Source organism: Biomphalaria glabrata, chromosome 5, assembly GCF_947242115.1.
Source record: "Biomphalaria glabrata chromosome 5, xgBioGlab47.1, whole genome shotgun sequence".
NCBI classification, from domain to species: domain Eukaryota; kingdom Metazoa; phylum Mollusca; class Gastropoda; family Planorbidae; genus Biomphalaria; species Biomphalaria glabrata.
In genome coordinates this window covers 42,063,227-42,086,868 of record NC_074715.1, presented here as the reverse complement: position 1 = coordinate 42,086,868, position 23,642 = coordinate 42,063,227, and the positions used below count along the sequence as shown (strand labels likewise).

Genomic DNA, 23,642 nt, shown 5'->3' with positions numbered 1-23,642 from the left:
GCACCAAACTGCTGGTAGACTACTAAGCCGCTGTAGGCGTATTATATTTTAACTTGTAATACTGGAAATAACTTGAATAACATCTTTTGTGAACAAAACTAAATAGATCTTTTATTTCAATATAAACAAATTCAACTTGAGATCAAATGAAATCCATGTATTAAGACTTAAGTAATGATATAAAATGGTATTCTAAACAAAGTCTAACTTACTGCAGTAACATTTTTATTCAGTTTCACGTTCTGGAGTCCTCAGTCCTAAATAAGACCAATGACGACAATGCCACCTATCTTGCATCATTCAGAACCAATCGCTAACCTCTTCCCATAGAAACACACACACACACACACACACACACACACACACTTCACAATCAAATAATAATCTCTGGTGGCGGGTGTTAGGAAAAGTAACATGTTTTGTAAATTCTTTGACATGTTTCCGATGTTCCTTCAGTTGAAGATAATTTACTTCCTAATCCAAACCACCGCAGGACGAAGGGGGATGGCAGCGTACAAGATATGAACCCGGGACCATCGACAAGTCCGATCTTCAGTCCAGCGCTCATACCGCACGACCAGGTTGAAGAAAGAGAAGACATGTTTGGAGATTTATGATTAGTAGATTTGAGTACAAAATAAAATTGTAAATCTGATACTGTATTTATTTAAAATTGTGTTTCGATGATTAATATACTGACATAGAAATAAGAATTTTAAGTTTGTTTCATTAAAAAATAAAGAAATTTAACTTTCAAATGTGTTAGTAATTTAGCATCTTTATACAAACTCCTGTATGTGCAATGAGATTGGCTCCATCATGACCTTATCTTCATCAAGACTTGTTCCAAAAAAACAACATTCAAACCTTCATCAGTTCGTGTTCAAAAAAAAAAAAAAAAAGAGAAAGAGAAAACTTCCTCAATTTTATGTAGTCCCTTAAAACAATTTATAATTTTATACAGAACATTAACAACACGTGTATTTAATAATTTCGAAGACATATGAGATTGATATGTACGGTGTACACAAATAAATATACTTTAAAATTTTATCGTCTCTGTTTGTTTATTATTTTACCTTTTTTACGATTCATATATATATATACCTAGTTATATATTTATTTTAAAAAGACACTAAACTTTAATCTTTCATTAAGAAATGTTTAACATTTCAAATTAATCGAACATAAATTATGTTAAACATGGCAATAATGAAAAAAAAAATGCCCTAAACTAAAATTAAAGAACAAAAAAAAAGTCATCAAGTCAAAGTAAATATTTGTAACCAATGAACAGAATGTAGCCGGTAGCTAAGAGACTAGAAAGTGACCAGCAACCAAGGGAGTGAAGCTGACCACTATCGTTAATGGCCGGAGAGTCTGATGAAGATGAATCACTGATAAGACGACCAGGACGAAATAGGCGCACGCGGCAAAAGACGAGTCTTAAATTGGTGAGAATCCAATGGACACATCTTGGACGTTGGCGTTGAAGCCTGCCCACTGCTATCTCCCACTGACCATCTGAGTGACCAACCCTTTTACCCTCATCAATCTCCGATAGCCAGTTATGGGCTAGAGCCTCTCATCATACACTCATACACGAGTTTTTAATGTATCCATGCTGAAGAAAACCTTGATCATAGTTTAATGAAGAGTAGATTCTTTGACCACTTCGTTGTACATTTAAGAAGAAGTTTTCAAAGAAATAATTAACTAAATAACATATTTATACAGAAAAATTATTGACAGCTATGGGCAGGTAGTTGTAAGCGAAGGGCAACTAGCTATGGGCATGTAGCTGTGAGTTTGGGGGGGGGGGGGGCTAGCTATGGGAGTATAATATATTGGAAAGTATCTGTAAGCGAGAGGCAACTAGCTATGGGCTATGAGCAAATGGTTGTGACCTTGGGGCTACTAGCGATAGGCTGGAGACTTGCGAAATTACATTGCTTTCAAACCTCGTTCCGTTCCAAAAGTTTGTATTTTCATAATAATATTTTTTAAATTAATTCTCGACATATTGTTTACTAATCAACATTTGTAGAGATCAACATTTGTAGAGATCAACATTTGTAGAGATCAACATTTGTAGAGATCAGCATTTGTAGAGATCAACATTTGTAGAGATCAACATTTGTAGAGATCAACATTTGTAGAGATCAACATTTGTAGAGATCAACATTTGTAGAGATCAACATTTGTAGAGATCAACATTTGTAGAGATCAACATTTGTAGAGATCAACATTTGTAGAGATCAACATTTGTAGAGATCAACATTTGTAGAGATCAACATTTGTAGAGATCAACATTTGTAGAGATCAACATTTGTAGAGATCAACATTTGTAGAGATCAACATTTGTAGAGATCAACATTTGTAGAGATCAACATTTAAGTCTTGTCTTTGTTGCATTTCAAAACTGCCCAATAGTTTTATGACAGAAACAGAAGGATTATTATTTCAAGAATGATCAAAAAAAAAAAAGTTATACGATGTGTTTCACTGCAGCTAATTAATTGAACACTTCCGCACTTCATGCGCCATCTCAGGGCCGGCATTATGTAATTGAAGGCCCTAAGAGAAGTGAAAAGGGTGGCCCCAAATGAAATAGAAAACAAAAAATTAAGATAGACAAAACGTGCAATCAATTATAAACCGTCCGGTATCTTAATGGAAATTTAAGTTAAATTCAAATAGCGCCGCTAGCACGAATGTGCTTCATGGACGATCGATGATCACCAAACTAGAAATAAAGTTTCGACATTTCCCCAAAAGGAAGAAACAATGGTCTTTTAGCATATAAACTCTAAACATTGCGAATAAATCTTGAACCATAGTAGAGTTCTGCTACATTTGAGAATTGATCCGTTTCGCTATTTTTTCTTTGAGCCCTGTGCGAGGCACTCACCAACTGGAGGCCCTATGCGGCTGCCTAGTTTGCATATACCCAAGGACGGCCATGGCCAACTTCTAGTATTCATACTTTGATTTCTATGCGCAAAGTTTGTCCACGTTAGAACTTCTCGTAGTATGAATTTAGATTCAGTTTTCTTTAATTGGTCATTCTATAGAAACTAACGAAAGAATGTTGTGATATTCTTTTGTCACATTTTTTTTACGATATAACACCTGTGTTTCAACACAGGACACGCTCACACGTGAAGTCATTTACGTCACTTACACAAGCGCAGTCACTGGTGCGACACATACACACGACAGACACACACACACACATTCACTCCAACACAAGACACAACACGAAGGTCTCGAACACTCGGCCAAACATGATGACCAACAAATCTATGGCGACGTCCCGGAAATGCATTTTCTCTGCACACGAGCGTTGGGATTAGAGGGAGTGGGGCCTCGTGAGACAAAGAACCGGCCCGCATGTAAATCAAAGTCGGATGCATCGGACTGTACACCGTCGCATGCAAATCCATCCACGGGAATTTGTAAGGGGGAGGATTTTCTCCCCGAGAAGATAGCCTGATGATTCCGGTGGCCAAGAGGTCAATTAATTTTAAAATGAATCCCTGCTGCCCATTCTATAATTTGTTACTAATTAAAAAGTAGCGTGAGCGTTGTCGGTGGGTCGGGGTGGGGATTTCCTTGGCGGTCGACCACTTGATAATTATTTAAATGACTAGGGCAGATGGGAAATGAAGTTAATTGGGGCTGACAATAAAAATACAAGATTTGTTGGAGCATTTTAATAATAAATTTGTCAAACCTTAACGACACACCATGCGCGGACTGGCTATAAAGTCATTTGGGCAAATGCCCAGTGGGCCGGTACCCAATAGGGCCGATAGGCCCACTGAAAGGGCCGCATAAATGCCAGTAAAATGTTTTTAAAGATTTTAAAATATGCAACACTTTGAGCGTCGTGATTTTTAAAAAAATCTTTTACACTTTAAAGTCTAATACTAATCTTAAGCATTGCCATAAATATCCTACATCCGTATATAGTGCTTCTAGTAGAGGTCAATTCCTTAACCACGCTAAACAATAAAAAAGAAACTTAAGGCCATAATTTTTTTATAGTGATCGACGTTAGTGTGAATATATTCGGATGAATCTATAAAGAGACCAACAACGTTTTAGGCCCAATAGATGACATGTCTAGTCACCTACGAACTCTTATTGGTAGAGCTTGTGCTTCATAAGTTATAATTATTATCTTGAACAGTGTAGAAATGTGTTGATCGGAATCAAAATGCAAAAAGAATCCAAAAAGAAAGAGCAGAAAATAAGTCAAAGAAAACTAGTGCTAGAATGATGTGCAAACAAAAAAAAATTGTTTTCTCGCAAGCACTAGAGATTCATCAATGGTATGATGACAGCATTTATGAATGAACAAGCTCAACGCCATACGACGACAAAGATATGGACTTACGTTGCAATACTAGGAGGGTTTGTAAAATATGAACTAATCTTGACAGCATTAGTTTTACTGAACGTAATGATATTAAATTACCTTTAAACAAGTGGACTTGATTTTCTGTTGTGAGTGTAGCCAGCTCTAGGATGCGGACACACAAACTGGGTTACCAAGTTATTGATAAAGCAGTATTTGACCTTGTGAGTAAAGTAAAATTCCCCTTTCAGACCTTGCGATCTATAGGGCAGATGATTTTAGGGTTTCTTAGGCCGAAGGTTAAAAAACAGCACAACGACCAATTCAATGACGATGTTAATGTCTAAAAACTAAATTTTGCGTTTCAAATTAATTAATGTGATACTTCATATAGTCAATGATAGGCACATTTTTTAAAAAATTTAAATAAATAAAATATAAAAAGTATTATTGGTTAAGAATAGAAATGTACTGCATTTTTGAAATCTAAATTTTATTACAATGAATACCAAAAAAAAATTTCTTTGTAAAATATTTTGTAATGATTAATTTTACAATACTTTTAATAATATTATGCCATTCGGACTATTCACTGTAAAATAATAATTTTTTATCAAATAAAATGGAAAATTTTCTTATTAAAATACCTATAGAGTTCTCTTTGTCGTTGTTCTACGAAAATAAAAAAAACGAAAGGTCATTCCTTCAAAGGTAGATAACTGTTGATAAGGATGTCATCTAATTTTAATTTATGAACGTATTACTAAATTTATAATTTTTAAGGTCAAATATAGTGTCAGCATTAAACGTACTCTTTCTTTTTACTAATAATGTTTTAAAACATATAAAATACAAGTTCAACATTTTAAAACAATATTTACAAAATACTGAATTTACAAAATTGAAGATTTATCTTTCAGAAATACGTACGTATAAATAACCTCGAATCTCGTTGGCTCTCATTGTCGTGTGCACTTGCGTTGAACATTGGCTTTTATATAAAAGGTAGAATGTTAGATTCTCTGTAATGGATTATTTCCATAATTTTTAATACTTATTTCTAATTAATAATTAACTAAAAAATGCAATTTATTGTGCATGCCTATTTTATTTTTTTAAAACTATTTTTATCATTACCTGTCCCTTAAATGGTGTCTCTAAGATGCTGTTACAAAATGCGAAACAAAATGTATTCACTCTTCTTAATTAAAAGCTATCCCTAGCAGAAATCAAGACAAATGTAAGTCTATTTTTTTGACGTCGATCATCTAGATTTTCTTTGTAATTTTATTACTTTTGTTCCTTTATTAGAGATGCTTTAGACATCGACTCGTGTCCAACAATATGACCGAACCAGCTTTGAAAGCCTTGAATTTTAATGTTAAGTACAAGTTTATGTTAATGTATATGATAGCAGACATTTTTTCATTATAAGACATTCACCCTTCCAAGTGTGTATTCGTTTAGTAATAGTGCTTATCAGATAGTTTTAAAATCATCTAATACATTATTTATACAGCAAAATACTTTCGATACATTTTAAAACTTTACCCAATGCTTTTGAGGACAGATATGGTTGGATGCCCATAATGTGGCATACAATTTATGGGCCGTATGGTATAGAAATGCCTGGGCCGATTTTGATACCCAGTCCGCCCCTGCGACACACCATCACCAAAGCCGAGGCATTTACCAAAGCCAGAGTACACATCTACACGACCATCATAGCCGAGTCATTTACTTTAACCAAGGGGAGAAGACCATAGCCGAGATATTTACTATAGCAAATGAGACACGTTTTTTTAGTATGCACGGTACTAAATATTTTAAAAAATTATTTTTAAAAAGTAAAAAGTTTGAACAATTATTTTTTTTGCTCTATTCCCATTCTCGAATCACGTTGAAACTTTGAACAATCAATCATTGTACCTGAGAAAACATGAATCAATAAAACATATTAACCAATTAGTTAATTTAGTATTGGTAATTAATAATTTTTTTTGATATCGAAATAAGGGGAATAATGCTACTTAATGAGAGATGTGGATGTATATATTTATACGGATTTATTCCCCTTCTTACGTTTTGTCCGGGCTATGTCTTCCTAGGTGGCAACATCGATTTCCACTGCGTTGAGGTCCCGCACTTCAAACAGCAATGTCCTTGCGAACGCCGGTGTGGACAGAATAGAGGAACTTCTTATGGTCCGACAGTTACGCTTGGCAGGGCACGTATCCCGAATAGGAGACAAACGTATGCCAAATGCAGTCTTTATTTTTGGTGAGCTTAAAGGTGGTCGACGTAACAGAGGTGCCCCATGGAAACGCTTTAAAGACCAGCTTAGGCGCCAACTTGCCTTAGCTGACATAGAAGAGAGCACCTGGTTGCATATGCGGCCACAGAATAAGACAGCTGGAGGTCACTCACAAAGGCCGCGGGATACTTATTTGAGATCAAAAGAAAATCCGCTGCCGAGGACAGACGCAGAAGCGAAAAGAAAATCTAAATCGACCACCGTTGGACAACGGTTATGCTTGCCCTGGGTGTGGCAAATATGTACGTCACAGCTGGGGCTGCGTAGCCACCGAAAAAACTGCATTTCTCATTAATCTTCGGACTCGAAGACAAGCCTTATTATATTGTTAGGCCTATTGTTATATTAGTAATGCTGAAAAGATCGAACTTTTTTTTTCTCACTTGTTTGGACTAATACAATCAGAAACCGTATATTTAACATGCAGAACTGGAAAACGAACGCATACATCTTTTGCATAATTTTCTGACAAAGAAGTTTAGAAAAATACTATATAAGACAAAAGTAATGATAATATTGTAAATAGATCTAGATCTAGATCTAGATGTATAGATCTCTATACTAGATCTAGAGAAATCGATATAAAAATGTGTGGAATCAGGTTTAGTTGTTTAATTTATAATGAGAGACAAAATCATGAAAATGAGAAAAATGAAAATAAACAACAAATTCAAGATTCTCGTTCTCCTTCCAGTCATTCTGGAGATTCTGCTAAAAAATTGGTACTATACTACTCTAGGCTAGGACTCTACTACTAGATCTAATAGTACTAACTTAAAGGGAAACTCCGATAGTTTTTCAAATTTTAGTTATTGACATATTTAAATTCTGCGTAAAAAGTTGTAATAGTAAACATTATATCATTTTTTATTTAAATGCTCGGAAAATTTTATATTTAATAAATTAGACAGAAAATTCTCCACGCCCCCAAAAAAACGGGGTTCTGCGAGATGTTTTTAGTTTTTAAAAACGTGACGTCACGAAGGTGCTGGCTAAATATAGATCTAGACCTATATAACCGATAAACTCTCTAGTCTAGATCTAGACCTATCGGATCGCATTTATTGTTACGCTTCACAGCTAGATCTAGTCTCCACGTTGATTTATAATCGGTCATTGTTTATAAACCTCTATTTCTACTTGAAGAAAATTAAATATTGTTCTTCAGCTTGTTGCAGTAGTTCCAATCACAAAGATAAAATCAGCAAGTAAGCCAAGTATGCTGATACAGAAATTAGTGTCTCTTTTCATTTGTTTCCAAGAGATGAAGTTTTAAAGGGAAAATGGGGAAAATTTATTCGCCTGAAGAGCAAATATTTTACAAAGGCATTAGCTAATTCCTGTTTATGCTCAAACCATTTTGAGAGAAGCTGTTTCAGCAACTTCACTGCTGTGGAAATGGGATTTTAAAAAAAAATTGAAGTTAATACCAGGTGCAGTACCAACAATACATTGGATTTCCAGGCCAAAGAATTCAATTAATGATACTACTGAGACATTTTAAACAACTGAAGTTCATAAATATAAATGAAATCAGATTTGTGAGCTAGAAATTTACTACGAATACTAGATCTACTATTAAATTTCTTATTTAATAAGTAGATCTATCGTCTACGAAACTCAATTCCAACTTTTTAACTTTTGATCTTGGGGGTGTGTCTCGCCGGCTGAGCCAGCGTCAAGCTCTCTCATCACTTTTTCCATGTCAACCAATGTTAGGTCGAAACAGCACAAAAAAATCATAATTTTCTTACCGTCAAACATACAGTCATAATTTATACACCATTAGAAATTTATTTTAAAGTATTTTAATGATGTAATAACGAAAAATTTTTTTTATCAAAGATAATTTCTTTTTCGCCTCCCTATCAATGAGTATCAATAGGATTTGAGTGCACCGTCGTGACGTCACACAGAAATTCAGTGAAAATCTGACTGTTTTGGATGCGCAGAAAAATTATGTCACAAAAACATCAATTACTAAGTTATTCTTGCAAATAAAAAAAAAAGAATAATATATTCATTATCTATAAATCAAAACACATATTATATCAAAAATTGTCAAAACCATCGGAGTTACCCTTTAACTTACTACTTAGTAGATCTAGTAACTACAATTAGTATCAATTACTATTTACTACATCAGTAGATTCAGTACTGTTCAGTACATGGAGGCGTGGTGGCTGAGCGGTAAAACCGGGGTTCAAATCCTGGTGAAGACTGGGATTTTTAATTTCGGGATCTTCAGGCGCCTTTGAGTCCACCCAGCTCTAATGGGTACCTGACATTAGTTGGGAAAAAGTAAAAGGTGGTTGGCCATTGTGCTAGCCACATGACACCCTCGTTAACCATTGGCCAGAGTCAGATACATCATCTGCCCTATAGACCACAAGATCTGAAAGGAGAAATTTTTTTTTACTGTTCAGTACATGTGTCATGCATGTAAATTGTACTAATTAATATGATGTAACATTTTATTTTCAATATATAATATTATTATTTATTATATATATATAGTCTTATAATATAGATCTAAATTATCGAAGAATTTTTCATGTAATGATGTAGATCTATAATTTCTAAATTATACTTCTATATTAAAAGTATAAAATGGACTATAGTGTCTATAGAAAATGTCCAATAATTAATAAAAATCCTACTTTATGAAACTGCTGGTGGTCTCTAATTTCTCATTCTATTTATTTCTTGTCATTTGTAAATATTGCAATGAGTCTTTCCAATGAGCTTGCACCATTTCTTCTTTTACAGTCCGGCTTATTTCTACATAAGATAGTGTGCAAAATGTACATGAACGTCTATTTATTTATTCAACTCTTTACTGAATGATTATATTTTGAAAAATTATATATAAGTCAAACAATTAAAGTGGCCAGTTAAGTAGTTAGTAATTTTTTTCCTATAGATATATACATAAACTGTCAAATTTCTAGGAAAATTATTGGAGCCATTTTTTAAATAACTATCCAGTGTTCAGTTTCCCTTTTCCATGCAATTTTTTCCATCCTTGAAGAGTATTCAAGCTAATAACATGACTTGTAAAATGATTGAACTGAGGGAATCGCTTAATGCTGCTGTTGTTTTTTTTTAATAGTACTTTGAATACGATTTCTAAAGCTTATTTTTTAAGTGAAGCAAGTGATGTGGTTAAGTTCAATATGGAGTGAGTTCCAAGACTAGAAGTATCCCTACTTTATGATAAAACTAATGCAGTAGTTATAGCTTGAAATATTTAAATTACATATTTATTATATCACAATATAATGTTTCAGGCAGACACCAAAGTTGCCTCAGAATTACGAAATAGGGGACCTGACTTTTGCACTACTTATTCTGTTAACTTAACAAACTCTTGCATTGGCACCATGACTGGGTGTGTTCTTCATTTAAGAGGTAATTTAACCCCCCAACCAGTAACAGATGAGACTAACAATGCCCTTCTATGGAATGGAGAAATATTTGATGGAATCCAGGTAAATGTATTAACATGACTTTGTTTTTTAGCAGCTGTTAATTTTACATTATTTCATTTTTTGACATAAATAAAGAAGAAAGTATAGACCCATAACAAATATTTTAGCACATATTGACTCAAATATGATGATTTTTAGTGTAGAATATTATTTTATCATAGCCAGTTGTAATCCAAGACAGATATCTTACAACTAGTAACTACTGTTTCTGTGTTAAGCATCAAAGCTGGAGAATTTTCTTTAGAGCTCAAAGTTGGTCACAGTGAGATGTTACTTGTGTATCTATAGTTTGGTTGATTAGCCCCATCTGACAGAAGCATTTGTAATTGATGTGCTGATGGACTTTCTTGTAATCTACTCCTGTTACATTAGAACATGCTCTGCTAGGCTCTGAGGCTGGGCCACTTCTCAAGGCTAGATGCAAGACTTGATTTTCTAAAGATGTTTGAAATACCTTTAGAAATATGATTTTATTCCCACTTGAAACACCAGCTACAACTTCCATGCTATTGTACATTGAAAGTTATTTGACATTTCCATCAAATGCACATAGCTGTTAATTAACCTTAGAATACAGATTGTATGCTTGTTTGTTGAAACATCATAGTGATTGCTTTCCAAAGATATTTTGTTCTCTGTGTTGTATACAGGAGGAGATAATGATTGACTTCAAAATATTTGTTTGTTCTCTGTCATGTATACAGGTGGAAGAGGATGAAAATGACACTCAGGTTCTTTTCAATGCTTTAACTAAGTGTACTGGAGATGATACAGTGTTGAAACTACTTGAAAGTATTCATGGTCCATGGGCATTCATTTACTGGCAGGTAAATCAGATGTTTATATTTTAACCACAACTTTTTTTTTTTCAAATTAAAAATTTTTTTTTTTAATGCAATACCTTTTACCTTGTAATCTATTTACAATTTTCGTTAAAATATTTTTATCTTGTCATTATTATTTTTGTTAAGGCAGATGTTAAGAAATTATGGTTTGGCAGAGATATGTTTGGAAGAAGAAGCTTATTATGGCATCTACCATCGTTAAAAGATAATCAATTTATTCTGTCATCCGTAGCCACTGAGAATCAGGTCACTACTATCTTATATTTGTTTCAAATGATATAGCTTTTTAAGATATTTAGTTTTGATTTAGGACAAAGAAACAAAAAAATTAACTCATCTTTGATAACTGAATACCAAAAGCAGCCATCTTTATAGATCTTGATCTTCTTATCTTATAAAATACAGACGCGTAACTTAAAAAAAAAGATGATTAAATCCTACGCGTCATGCATGTTAACCAATGCATGTTAACTATATTACAAATACTTTTTAAAGTTTTTTTGTTTTTTTTTTTAGCTTTTTACTTTAAAATTTTTCAAGGACTTATTATTTACTAAACTGTAGAATTTAAAATTTTTTAAAAATCTATTCTTTTACCAGCTGATTTAATTTTTTGAAGTTTTTTTTTTTTTTTTGCTAAAGGTTTAAAAAAAAAGTATTGAACTTTTTTTTTATTCTAGGATTTTGCAGAAATTCCTTCAGTTGGAATTTTTGTTCTTGATTTCACACAACCAGAAGTTTGTCCATCTTTGACACTTTACCCATGGTGCAACTGCAGATGGCCAGGAACATCAACCAAGCTTATTGACACTCCTGGCAGTGAATTGTTAAGACAGTTATATCCTATAAACTCCACAAACTTATCTACCAAACTGGATATAAAAGAAACATTATCTAGTTGGATTCCATCCATAAATAAAAACTTAGACATTGAAAACTTTGCATCTGAATCAGTATTAAATGTTGACCAATTTCTGAATCAGACAGAATTGCTTCATCACATTTTAACCTCTGACAGTGAACTTAATATGTTATCTGATGCATTGATTGATGTTTTACAAACAGCTGTGAAGAAAAGGGTGACTACTCTGCCTCGTAACTACCATGTAACAACTCCTCAAAGTAAGACTGTTAGTTAATTCCTTTTTTATTTTCCTTTACTGTATTTCAAACAAAAAATTTACTTTAAAAAATAATTTTAAAATCTACTAAGCTTAATTTGTACACAATTTTTAACACTGAGCTACAAAAAAAATCCAAGTGGCTTATGCAGTTCAATAGTACTGTAATGTATTGCTACTACAAAGTAAACAAATGTCAGAGATGTCTAGAATAAGGTGTAGTCCATCATAACATTACAATAATTATATAACCAGTTCTGGTGTTTATCTCATTAATTACTGTTGTACTTAATAATAACAATACCATGTTACATTCAAAGCTTTATTTCACTGAATGACAAACAACTACACACATAGTAGAGTTCACAACACGGACTACGAAATACAGTCAGTACACAGGTTAAAAAATGTAAACAAACACTGAGAGGCGACAATCCAAATAAGCAAATTCACGACAATTACAAACGCTCCTTCAAAAGAGAAGATAATTATGTCCTACATTTACTCGTGTGTCATGTAGTCATACATGTTAATTAAAGACAAACTTTGCTGAGTCATTGGTTTTCCTGACAGATTCAGGCAACAAGTTACATGTTCTTATGGCACGAGGGAAGAAGGAGCACTTGTACTTGTGCTACCAGCTCTTAGCCATATTAGAAGAATTATTTAATTTTTTTGAGATTACATGATATAAACAATGTTTTATATAAAAAAAAATAATTTTCAGATGTTCAAACATCAGATGCAAATATCGCAATCCTTTTTTCTGGTGGACTAGATTCTACACTCCTTGCTGCTCTAGCAGACAGGTGATCTATAGCATTTTATATTCTATTGTAAAGAATTGTTAAATGAATAGTTATTATAGGAAAATGTCATGTAAATACTTAAGTAAAATTATCCTAAATAATTCCTACTCTCCCCACCACAACCCACCTCTTTTCCAAATAAAAAATTTAAAAAATGACATTTACATAAATAGAAAGAGAACTGATCAATATTAAAAAAAAAGAAATGGTATTTTTTAATTTTTTAAATATTTCTTTTTTAAGTACAGCACATTATCCATTATTTACATCACAACATGTCATGCTCGTATACGTTTGTTTCAGATGCACTCCTCCTGATGAATCCATTGATCTACTCAATGTAGCGTTTGAACAAAGACCCACATTTGGTAAGAATAAGCTCAAGGAGAAAAAACAAGTCAAAAAGAAAACAAGATTTCCCAAAGATCATTCCAGTTCTTCTGCAGCAAGGCCAGAAATAGGTTTAGAGAGAATAGAAAACGGTAATAAGTGGAAGTTTGTATTGGTTTTAAAAAATTGAGGGGTGTGGTGCAAATATAGATTATTTACTGGTGTTTCTTTTTTTTTTCTTCTAGGTTTCGATCATTTAAAAGACATAAGCCAAGGTTCTAATAAATCTGATTTTGAAGAAATCAGTTTGGGCAAATCTCCTGATGAATCCTCTGATGTGTTGAATTCTTCTGACATTCAAAAATCTCATGATACTATCATAACTCCATCATCTCATCATGATAATGTGCCATATAAAAATATATCATTTGACCCATATGATGTTCCTGATAGGGTGACAGGTATAACTGCCCTTGGTGAACTGAATCCAAATCGCAAATGGAATTTTATTGAAATCAATGTGACACAAGAAGAGGTCCAAAAGATGAGGCAGTCTCGTATTAGCAGTTTGATCTATCCACTTCAGACCGTACTTGATGACAGTATAGGTTGTGCTGTATGGTTTGCATCACAAGGGGTTGGTGTTCTGGCCAACAACAGGAGTCATAAAATTAAAAGTAAAGCCAAAGTTAGTTGACTTCTTTAATACCCATTGAACCTAGAATTAATTATACAAATTTATTTAATTATATTCACGTGCTGTGTTATTATCTTATTAGGAACATTGTGAATAGAGAGGTCGATTCTGAACACAATGTCCAGGACATGAATTGTGTTTAATTGATTAAGTTAGTCTTAAGTACACTTTCTTGACATACCTGTATGAAGAATGTAGAGTATAAATACATTAAGCTTATCTACAGGATGGAATTTTTTGTTTAATTTTTACATTTTATATTCTTCTGCTCATGATTTATTTACTGTATGGTTTGTCTTGTCATCCTATAGCTTTTATCTTCATGCTAAATGTGAAAATTTGATCCATGAATGTTTTAACTGTTTTAATCCTAATCCTATAACATATACAATGAAAAAAAGTCATATTATAAATATGATACTTTTCGAATATGAACATAGTGTTTACTCAGCAATTAGCTGTCAATTTGGAATAATTACCTCCCATCAAAAGTAAATAATAGTAAATATGTGAAAATGCTGGATTTACAATACATGTAAAATAAAGTCATGTGTGCTAAGTATCTGTTAAAATTTTAAATTATAGCATTCCTGCCTGGTAAATTAGTTTTAATGATATCTACTTGATGTTGCAGGTGATACTTTGCGGTATGGCTGCAGATGAACAGTTTGCTGGATACTCTCGTCACCGTGTAACATTCAATACAAAAGGTTGGCAGGGTTTGTTAAATGAAATAGAGGAAGAGATGTGGAGAATTTCATCCAGAAACTTAGGACGAGATGACAGGTAAACAGAGATCAGTGCTCAAGCACTTATTTCTTATATCAGTGGCAAAAGTTTATATTAATAGATTTGTTGTTGTTTTTTTTCTCTTTTAAATCTTGACACATTTAAGTTTTTTTTAACAACTATTTTGCTCCAAGATTATTTCAAAAAATCTATATAAGGAAGATTACCTTTCTAATAGCAGTGGCACTAGTCTAAAAGAGTTCTAAACTTCACTTTTTTAGATAGGTTAATGAAGATAGATAATTATTACTATTATTTTTACTATTACTAATAGCCAAGATAATTATCATTTTTCTTATTATTAATATTAATAGCATTGACAGAAAACTTTATTAAGGCTTTTGCTTTTTTGTCTTTTTACATCGTTTAGTGTTCATATTTTTTTGTTTTACTCTAGGATTATTTCAGACCATGGCAAAGAATCCAGATTTCCTTTCCTAGATGAAACATTTACTCAATTTGTCAGCACTATTCCAATTTACAAAAGGGTAAAAAAAAATTATTTTTATGAAGTAATTAGGCGAAAAGCTAATAATGTGATATATATCATATGCTTTATATTTGAATAAAGTGCAATACAAGTTTATCTAAATATAGAATGCATAGATAAAGTAAGAAATAGGGAAATTAATTAAATAGCAAAGTTATTTCCTACTTGGCCTGAAAATGCCAGGCATTCTTAAGAATTTTGAATCTGGATGGTAGAGTACTCAGGTCAGTGAGTCTTTAATTCATGCTTTGGTCAGGATTGTATTTAATTTAACATTTTCTCTCATAAAAAATTTGGTACTTGGTGCTCTCTTTAAATGTGCAGTCATGGATGCATCATGTTACTGACACTGATAGCAGCTAGAAACATTCTGTGTAGTAGAAGTCATATGTTCAAGGGGAAGGACTGTGGGAAGACAGATATTTGCCCTTACAGACTGACAGAAGAAGGGAGCATGAGGGGAGACATCAAGGGTTGGTCAGGTCAGGGTGGCTGATGTCAAGGGTTGGTCAGGTCAGGGTAGCTGATGTCAAGGGTTGGTCAGGTCAGGGTAGCTGACGTCAAGGGTTGGTCAGGTCAGGGTAGCTGAAGTCAAGGGAAGATCAAATTACAGGAAACATTCTAAGAAAGTCCCCTTTTAGGTAGGGCCAGCAGTATAATGTTTAAGTTATGATGTTTTTAGTGATTTTTTCTAAGAACAAAGATTATATCTGTAATCAAGCTTTTATGGTATCAGTTAAATCTATGTTTGTCAAGTATGTTTAATTATAAATACTAGCTAGATGCCTCACTAGTCAAATAATACACATAGATCAGTAAAAGACATCATACTATAGAATCCCTGGATTTCGTACTTTGCCAGTTACATATGAAATTATTGATTACTAAAAATTAATTTCAAATCTGTTCATCATCATCATCAAACTCCATTTGAGTGAGGGCTTGAGAGGCTTAAATCCTCTTGCAAAAGCTCTGGACAGAAACCTTTCTGTCTTGCATAGTGCATACACGTCACGATACAGGTCGAGAATTTTTGGTTTCCCAGACCTGTCGAGGCGGAGATCAGCAAGTCTGGGGCAGTCAAACAGAATATGAGGCATGGTTTCCTCTTCTTCCCTGCAGCAGGGCACCATGAATCGAAATTTAGCCATAGCCATGAGAAATATGAGCCAACAGGACAGTGGCCTGTCCTGCACTGTGCTATAATAGCTTGCTCAGGCCTGGACAGCCTCCACCATGGGGAAGTGCAGTCAGGGTGCCTCATGTGCTCCCAGACTCCACTGGCTTTTTGGGACTTGTCCCAGCATTCAAACCACTTTTCCATTTCTGTTTTTTTAATTATAGCCAGAGCATGATGAAAACTTAGAGCCCGTTCAGTGAGTGGAAATTGCCCTTCCTGGTGGGCCAAGGATTCTGCAATAGTGTTGCCAGTCACACCTATGTGACACGGTACCCACTGCATTATTACAGGAGTGCCATAGTGCTGCTATATATTGTGTGAAGCCATGATGACATGCCAATATTGGGGGGCCATAGTCCAGGGCTTTGCAAAGCCTGCAGTACAGATTTTGAGTCAGTGACCACTATAATCTGTGTTGCCCTCAAATTTCCCTCGCTGAGTTGAGAGTCAATAACCTTTAAGGCTTCACAGACTGCCATGGTCTCCCCATCAAAGCTGCAAACACTACCACATGGTCCAAAGATTTTTACTGAGTAAGATCTGTTAATATTTTATCTTTTTGTTATACAAAATAAATAATTAGTGTGTAATTTATTGTTTTTTTTTTTATTTTCTAGGCTGACTTGCGCCTGCCCAGGGGTTTAGGTGAAAAGCTGTTGCTGCGGTTATGTGCTTATAAACTTGGTTTGTTTAAGACCGCTGTACAGCCAAAAAGAGCCATACAGTTTGGCTCAAAGATTGCAAAGATGGACAATAGAAAAGAGAAAGGATCTGACACCTGTGATAGACTTAATTATAATTAATAAAAGATTTATGTTTAGATAAAGAACGAAAATAAAAACATTTAAAAAATAAATATTCCTTTTAATGTCTATTTTTTTTTCATGTCTTTAATTAAATTACAAAACCTTGTGCTCTTAGGACAATTTTTTTTTTGGTTTTCTTTAGCAATAGAATGGGTTGGTAGTTTCATACCCGACCTCCTTAATCCAGACCTGGGATAGGCAGAGTGGTCTTTTTATAATTTCTTTAAGTGGAGTTACAAAGAGCTGATTTAAAAAAACAAAAAAAAAACTATATTGGTACTTTTTATTTTGTTACAAATGTTTCTGGGGAGATTAAAGTAAGTGAGGCATTTTGGCAAGGTTTTGTCAATTTTATCTGCCTCATATCTAGATGCAAATATAATCCTAACCCTTTAATCATGTAAATTATGAGTGAGTCTGGTGTGAATGTACACTTTGGTTTCTTATAGTTATAATGTTTTTTGTTTGGTGTAATGCACAAATTGTAAGACAAATTTCCTTACGGATAATAAAGATTATTATTATTATTATCAACCACTTTGTCACGTACAAAACTAGATCTTTACACCCTAAAAATGTTTTACATGTTTCGGATGTTCCTTCAGAGTTGAAGATAGTTTACTTCCTAGTCCAAACCTCCCGCTGGACGGCGGGGGATGGGAGCGGGCAGGGTTTGAACCCTCGACCGTCGATAAATCCGAACGACAGTCCAGCACACAAACCGCACGACCAGGCAGCCTTTCATGGTCTAGAAGTCTATACCTAATATTTCAGACCAAAGTAAAAAAGAATTTCCCCAGCTGTTAGTGTTGCAGACTGTTGGACTATTTGCAGATGAAGACAGAGAGCCCCTAGCCATGATGGTATTCAGCAGAAGTCCTCATAATGAGTGTGCAGTCTTTAGGACATAAGATTAAAAAGTAAAATGGTAGTAGTAATACATAAAACACTAAATCATAACTTACAAATGCAGAAAACACAACCTAATAGAATACACAAAGATAAGGAAGGCAATTTTTTATTCCATATAGATATAATTATCATATACGCTAGCACAAATTCGTACAAGTGCTCCTTCTTCCCTAGTAGTGCCATTAGAGCATGGAACGGGTGGTTGCCGGAATCATCCAGGAAAACCAATGACTTAGCAGTCTCTAATTAATATGCATGACTAGATTTAAAACATGAACACACGTAGGACGTAATTATCTTTTCTTTTTAAGGAAGGTCTGTAATTGGTAATAGTTTAGATGCAATTTATAAGATAAGATAGTGCGTTACATACAAATGGGCCAATGCATTACATACAAGTGGGCCTCTATAAAAACAAATCCGTTGCGATAGACAAAGTTTTTAGATATATTTAAACTTCATAAACGAAAGAGTTTCGAAAAAAAAAATATATGCATGGGCTTCAATACAAAATAAACAAAAAGTTTTTAAAAAGTGTCAAATATTCATGAATATAGATCTAGTCACCGTAGTGTAGATCTAGATCTATCACCATACTCTATTTGGACTAGTAATACTTCACACAGTAGCCTAAGAGTAGCTTCAAGTAGATTAAGTTATCTTATATAGAGTAACTCTATTATAAACTTGGGTCGTGGTAATCATCTTTTTTGAAGTAACGTCTGTGACTGTGTGTGAGTGTGTCTCCGATTAAGACTCATAAGAATTATTAAGATAATAAATTAGATCTAGATCTACATCATCTAGTTACTTGAAGTTCAACTTACATACTTCAAGTGAGTTGTGTAAGTTTTGAGACGTGTGAAAATCAATGTGAACAGTGAATATATACAATATATGATATATATGTCTAAGTCCGGCTAAGTTCATTATAATTAACTGTCATTAAGTTAAGTGATTAAGTGTTAATTTTAATCTTTTTAAAGTTTTTATAAATTTTAAAGATTTATGACTAAGACTAAGCACTAAGTCTTGACTAAGTCTAAGTCTATTATAATCTATAACTCACTATAATAGTATAATTATAATGCTACTTTACTATTACTTTAGTCTTTATCTAGAAGTCTAGTTCTAGACTAGTCATGCATGTTGATAAAAAATTATCAATCAGAATCACTTTAAAAACTTGAATCTACTGGCCTTGATGGTTTTCCTGGCTGATTCAGGCAACCTATTCGCCCATTCCATTTAAACAAGTATCAGTGAGATTTATAACAAACAAATATTATATATTAGATCTATAATCTATATATAATATAATACTAGCAATATGTTGCCTGCGGGTCTTAATTTGCGTACCACTGTCAATATAATCACTGAGAGTGTTTTGGAAACAATTAAACAAAATAATAATGTTATAGATCTAAGTAAAGCGAATGTATGAATGTAAAAATAGTAAGAATGGAGCTATTAAAATATAAAATGAATGGACTTTATTTTGTATGTTCATGTGTTAAATTATAAAGTAGATCTATCATCTTTGAATTAGATCTAGAGTCAAATATTGGCTTGAATAGATTTCGTTCTGCACGTGCGTGGAGCCTTAGCTCTGTACATGTGTGACCTTTTTTGTTAGATGTACGCAACTTATGAATGGAACTATTAAATTGTATATATGTCAACACGGCTTCGCAGCTATAGCGAACGAATGTATGAAAATTGCTTTATAGAAAAACAAATTTGAAGGTTAATTTGATTAAAATATGAAATGAATGGACTATAATTAGAATGTTCATGTGTTATAAGTATAAAACTATCTTTGCGAAGAGAAGTTCTATCATCTTAGAGTTGAATTAGACCTAGGAATAGAGAGATGTGTAACATTTTGGTCTTGTCTGATGAAAGGATCAGGAATTCTAAATTTGCAGATATAAGGAATGAATTTATGTAAAAATGCTTAAAATTTTGAAAGACAAATTTGAAGTTTAATTTTATTAAATAATAAAATCAATATATAGTCTATATTTTGTAATTTTCATGTGTCAAAGTAAAAAACTATCTGTGCAAAGTGTAGTTCTTAAAATTAGATCTAGATCCTTTAGATTTGCTCTCATGTAAATATGGTAAACATGGCCTAGATTCATGAAATAGTAGTACTTTCATAGAGTTGGGGAATTTTTTTTTTATTGTTTTTTTTGAGGGTCTTAAGTTTGTTTTAGGGTTACTATACATACATCATGGTTCCAGTTAGTAAGTACCCAAGGAACATTTATGTCAAGTTTTATCAAGATTTGTCAAACAGTTTTGATTTCTATGCGTAACATATAGATACCAGTACATATATTTACTGCTTTATAGTATAGATATATATTTAATATGTATTTGTATATATGCATTTAATGTTACAATATTTCTATTTATCAATAGAGCTACCAAAATGTCCTCTTCAGTGAGCCAAATAAGTCAGGTCCTGCAGAACAAAGCAGCTCCATTAAAAGACAGATTTAGAGCACTGTTTACTCTGAGAAACTTGGGTGGCAATGAGGCTGTTGATTCAATAGCTTCATGTTTTGATGATGACTCTGTGCTGCTGAAACATGAGCTAGCGTACTGTCTCGGTCAGATGCAAAATACTTATGCGATTCCACATTTAATAAAAGTATTAGAAGACAGATCCCAGGATGCGATGGTTAGACACGAAGCAGGTTAGTTTCTTAATTCTTTTGTTTATGAACCAATCTATTATTTTTTTTATAATATTTGAATTTAGGAAACCAACAGTTGTACTGAAACTTAAAATGTGTGATAAACTTTTGAAGTAATTATATTATTTTTGGTACCCAAAATTTGAATTTAATGAACTACATTTAATCTTTTATATCACAGGAGAAGCTTTAGGTGCCATTGGTGATGCATCTGCTCTTGAAGTACTCTCTAATTATGTCCAAGATCCAGTTGTAGAGGTAGGTTTTAGTGCAACATTTACAAATAAGATTTGTTGAAACAAACAAAATACATCCCTATTGCTATAATACAAATTCTTTTTTTTTTTTAGGTGTGTTTTAAATTTTTATAAAGCTCATATAAGGTTCAACCTTTTTTTTTTTTTTTTTTTTTTTTGGAGTGTACAGATGACCATTTTTGGTTCCACTTCCACTTCAACCCTCCACCCTCTTTTCTTCATTCTTATATCTTTTTTTTTCTGTCACTCTTTTCTTCTTTCTCTTTTTTTTTTCTTAACTTACTTGTTACTACTTAACTTAATTGTTCGGAAATATTTAACCACGGTGACAAATTTCTTATATTTAGTACTTATAGACATGATTGTAAAATATATTTATTTTAATTAAACTGGTCTATCAAAAACAATATTGACATGTGACAGATCTAGATATTACAATATACATATGTATTTACACATTACTCAGTCCATTACTTTCTTAATAGAATTTTAGTAATCCATCCCAAATATTTCTTTTTAAATCCTGCCATCTGAGTTTTTGAAATTTATTTTAAAGAGTTTATTATATATATTTTAAATAACAAATGTTGTGTGTGTTTGTTCTCACTACAGAGGATAAAGCAGTAATTTAAATTGAAGTGAGATATTAAAAAAAAAAAATGTATTGCTGTTTAGGTTGCTGAGACTTGTCAGCTAGCTGTGAGCCGTTTGCAGTGGTTGGCTCAAAAGTCAAGCTGTGAGACAGATCTGCCAAGTAATCCATATTCATCTGTTGATCCTGCACCTCCTTCAAAGCTGGAAGAAGTCACCAAGTTAAAGGAGTCCTTACTAGATGATACTCTCCCTTTGTTCCAAAGATACCGTGCCATGTTTACTTTAAGAAATATTGGTACAACTGAAGCTGTGTTAGCTCTAGCTGAAGGTAATCCTACCAGGTTTGCATTCATCAACAAAAAAAAAAAAGGCATTACCTTTTTTTTATTTTTTGATATATCTGATGGTAATCTGCTGACCTCTTGCTTAAAGATGTCATGATTTTGCAGAACATGCCAAGGGATTGGAGATCTCTGGGAGAAAGTATCTCAAAAACATTTTCATAGTTTTTACTGCCTTTTATTTTTATTTTTTTTTTAACTATATGGACTCTTCTTGTTTACTTGGACAGCTGTCCCCAGTCATCACTAGCTTGCAGTTCTGTGTTCACCCTCTTGTTTCAAATTATATTTAATATTGATTATTCAAGAATGTAAACTTAATAACAGTAAAAGCATTTCAGAACTTAATATGATATATGTGTATTAATTTTAATTTCCTATTTGTCATTTTAGGACTAAGGTGTAAAGGAGCTTTGTTCCGCCATGAAATAGCCTATGTTCTGGGACAGATTCAAAGTGATGCTTGTATCAGACAACTTCAAGCAAATCTGGAGGATACAGAAGAGAGCCCCATGGTCAGACATGAATGTGCTGAAGCCTTGGGATCCATAGCTACATCCGAAGCTACAGCCATTCTAGAAAACTACCTTAAAGACAAAGAGCGAGTTGTTCGGGAAAGTGCAATTGTGGCCTTGGACATGAGTGAATATGAAAACAGCGACCAGTTCCAGTATGCTGACACATTGAGTAAAATGAACAATGGGCAGATAACTGGCTGTGTATCTTAACATAGGTTAGCCCCCCCCCCCCTTTTTTTTTTTATGTTGGCAATTGTAATTAATGGTGAAACTTTCCTTTAAATATTAAAAGAGAAATTCTGAAAACTTAATTATTTTCTTTGTACTTTTAAATTGTTTTTTCTGGGGCGGGGGTAGAAAATTTAGGTCCACTTTTTACATTAAAATTACATTTGGAATTAAACTGACATTTCAAAATTATTATGAATAAACTAAATATACTTTCAGAAAACAAAACATTAGAATGATCTACAAAATACTAAATTTACTTTGAAGCATTGCAAAATTTTAATGTTTGAATAAATGGCAGCAAACATAAATAAGTGATAAATATTGTACATAAATCTTAACATTTTTAATGAAATAAGGCATAAGATATGTTAATTGACAATATTTCATATCAAAATCAACATAGATGAAACCACATACAATGTGTTATAGCAACAAGCACACTTGTATGTAAATCACAGTTGTCTCTTTCTATAGTCCTCAAGAGATTTAGGAGTGGCCTACATTGTCAAACTTGGTTTTGAATTTGTAAATCCAAAATTGGCAGTCATTTATAATTTTTGTATTGATTAGATGTATTCATCATTTCTCCATTTAAATCGTTCCACCATTGGAGAACTTGGCAGCGATATGGAAAGTTGGTTTAGACAGTTATCCCCTTCTAGAAGTAAGCGTTTGACTTTTGGTGACTTGATTGGTTCATTCAGAGAGTAAGTGCTGCCCTCTAAGCTACTGACGTCTGAGTAAGAACCTTGCATTTCATACAGGCACCTGTTGAAATAAATATGCAACTAATTTTACAAAGTTCTACAAGACAATGAGATTCTTCTTTGTGTATATAAATGTTTAACT

General features: G+C 33.1%; 3 protein-coding genes across 17 annotated transcripts in view; 2 read left to right on the top strand and 1 right to left on the bottom strand.

Annotated features, from left to right (window-relative positions):
• The first annotated feature begins 5,351 nt into the window (after nucleotides 1-5,351).
• LOC106063683 (asparagine synthetase domain-containing protein 1-like) lies at nucleotides 5,352-17,285 on the top strand. Of its 3 annotated transcripts, none has more exons than XM_056030779.1 (11): nucleotides 5,352-5,368; nucleotides 9,968-10,168; nucleotides 10,873-10,995; nucleotides 11,140-11,259; nucleotides 11,694-12,135; nucleotides 12,862-12,943; nucleotides 13,247-13,425; nucleotides 13,519-13,961; nucleotides 14,605-14,756; nucleotides 15,157-15,247; nucleotides 17,047-17,285. In XM_056030779.1, the coding sequence occupies exons 2-11, from the start codon at nucleotides 10,061-10,063 to the stop codon at nucleotides 17,230-17,232; spliced, it is 1,926 nt and encodes a 641-aa protein (XP_055886754.1). In that variant the 5' UTR covers nucleotides 5,352-5,368; nucleotides 9,968-10,060; the 3' UTR covers nucleotides 17,233-17,285. The 3 variants fall into 3 exon arrangements, 2 of the variants coding, with proteins under 2 accessions (XP_055886754.1, XP_055886753.1); XM_056030778.1 differs by lacking the exon at nucleotides 5,352-5,368 and adding an exon at nucleotides 7,190-7,399; XR_008778162.1 differs by lacking the exons at nucleotides 5,352-5,368; nucleotides 17,047-17,285 and adding an exon at nucleotides 7,189-7,399 and having other exon boundaries at nucleotides 13,519-13,950.
• A 1,299-nt stretch (nucleotides 17,286-18,584) lies between these two features.
• LOC106063681 (deoxyhypusine hydroxylase-like) overlaps nucleotides 18,585-23,642 on the top strand; it is a 5,189-nt gene continuing 131 nt past the window's right edge. The window contains exons 1-5 of one of the 9 annotated variants that reach the window (XM_056030482.1): nucleotides 18,585-18,670; nucleotides 20,575-20,852; nucleotides 21,034-21,110; nucleotides 21,785-22,031; nucleotides 22,438-22,777. In XM_056030482.1, coding sequence (XP_055886457.1) covers nucleotides 18,639-18,670; nucleotides 20,575-20,852; nucleotides 21,034-21,110; nucleotides 21,785-22,031; nucleotides 22,438-22,772 — 969 coding nt within the window. In that variant the 5' untranslated portion in view covers nucleotides 18,585-18,638 and the 3' untranslated portion in view covers nucleotides 22,773-22,777. Of the gene's footprint in view, nucleotides 18,993-20,574; nucleotides 20,853-21,033; nucleotides 21,111-21,784; nucleotides 22,032-22,437; nucleotides 22,874-23,642 lie in introns of those variants that run through there. The other 8 variants (XM_056030481.1, XM_013222119.2, XM_056030487.1 and 5 more) reach the window with 8 other exon arrangements.
• LOC106063682 (uncharacterized) overlaps nucleotides 23,038-23,642 on the bottom strand; it is a 23,554-nt gene continuing 22,949 nt past the window's right edge. For all 5 annotated transcript variants that reach the window (XM_056030488.1, XM_013222120.2, XM_013222123.2 and 2 more), the window contains one exon: nucleotides 23,038-23,561. In XM_056030488.1, coding sequence (XP_055886463.1) covers nucleotides 23,360-23,561 — 202 coding nt within the window. In that variant the 3' untranslated portion in view covers nucleotides 23,038-23,359. The remainder of the gene's footprint in view (nucleotides 23,562-23,642) is intronic.

Excerpts from the sequence above, each read along its gene's own strand:
- LOC106063683 (XM_056030778.1), top strand. The coding sequence starts at position 7,265 with ATGTGTGGAATCAGGTTTAGTTGTTTAATTTATAATGAGAGACAAAAT. Across the intron at positions 7,400-9,967 it reads GAGATTCTGCTAAAAAATTG|GCAGACACCAAAGTTGCCTC; the intron begins GTACTATACTAC and ends ATAATGTTTCAG. Across the intron at positions 13,426-13,518 it reads TTTAGAGAGAATAGAAAACG|GTTTCGATCATTTAAAAGAC; the intron begins GTAATAAGTGGA and ends TTTTTCTTCTAG.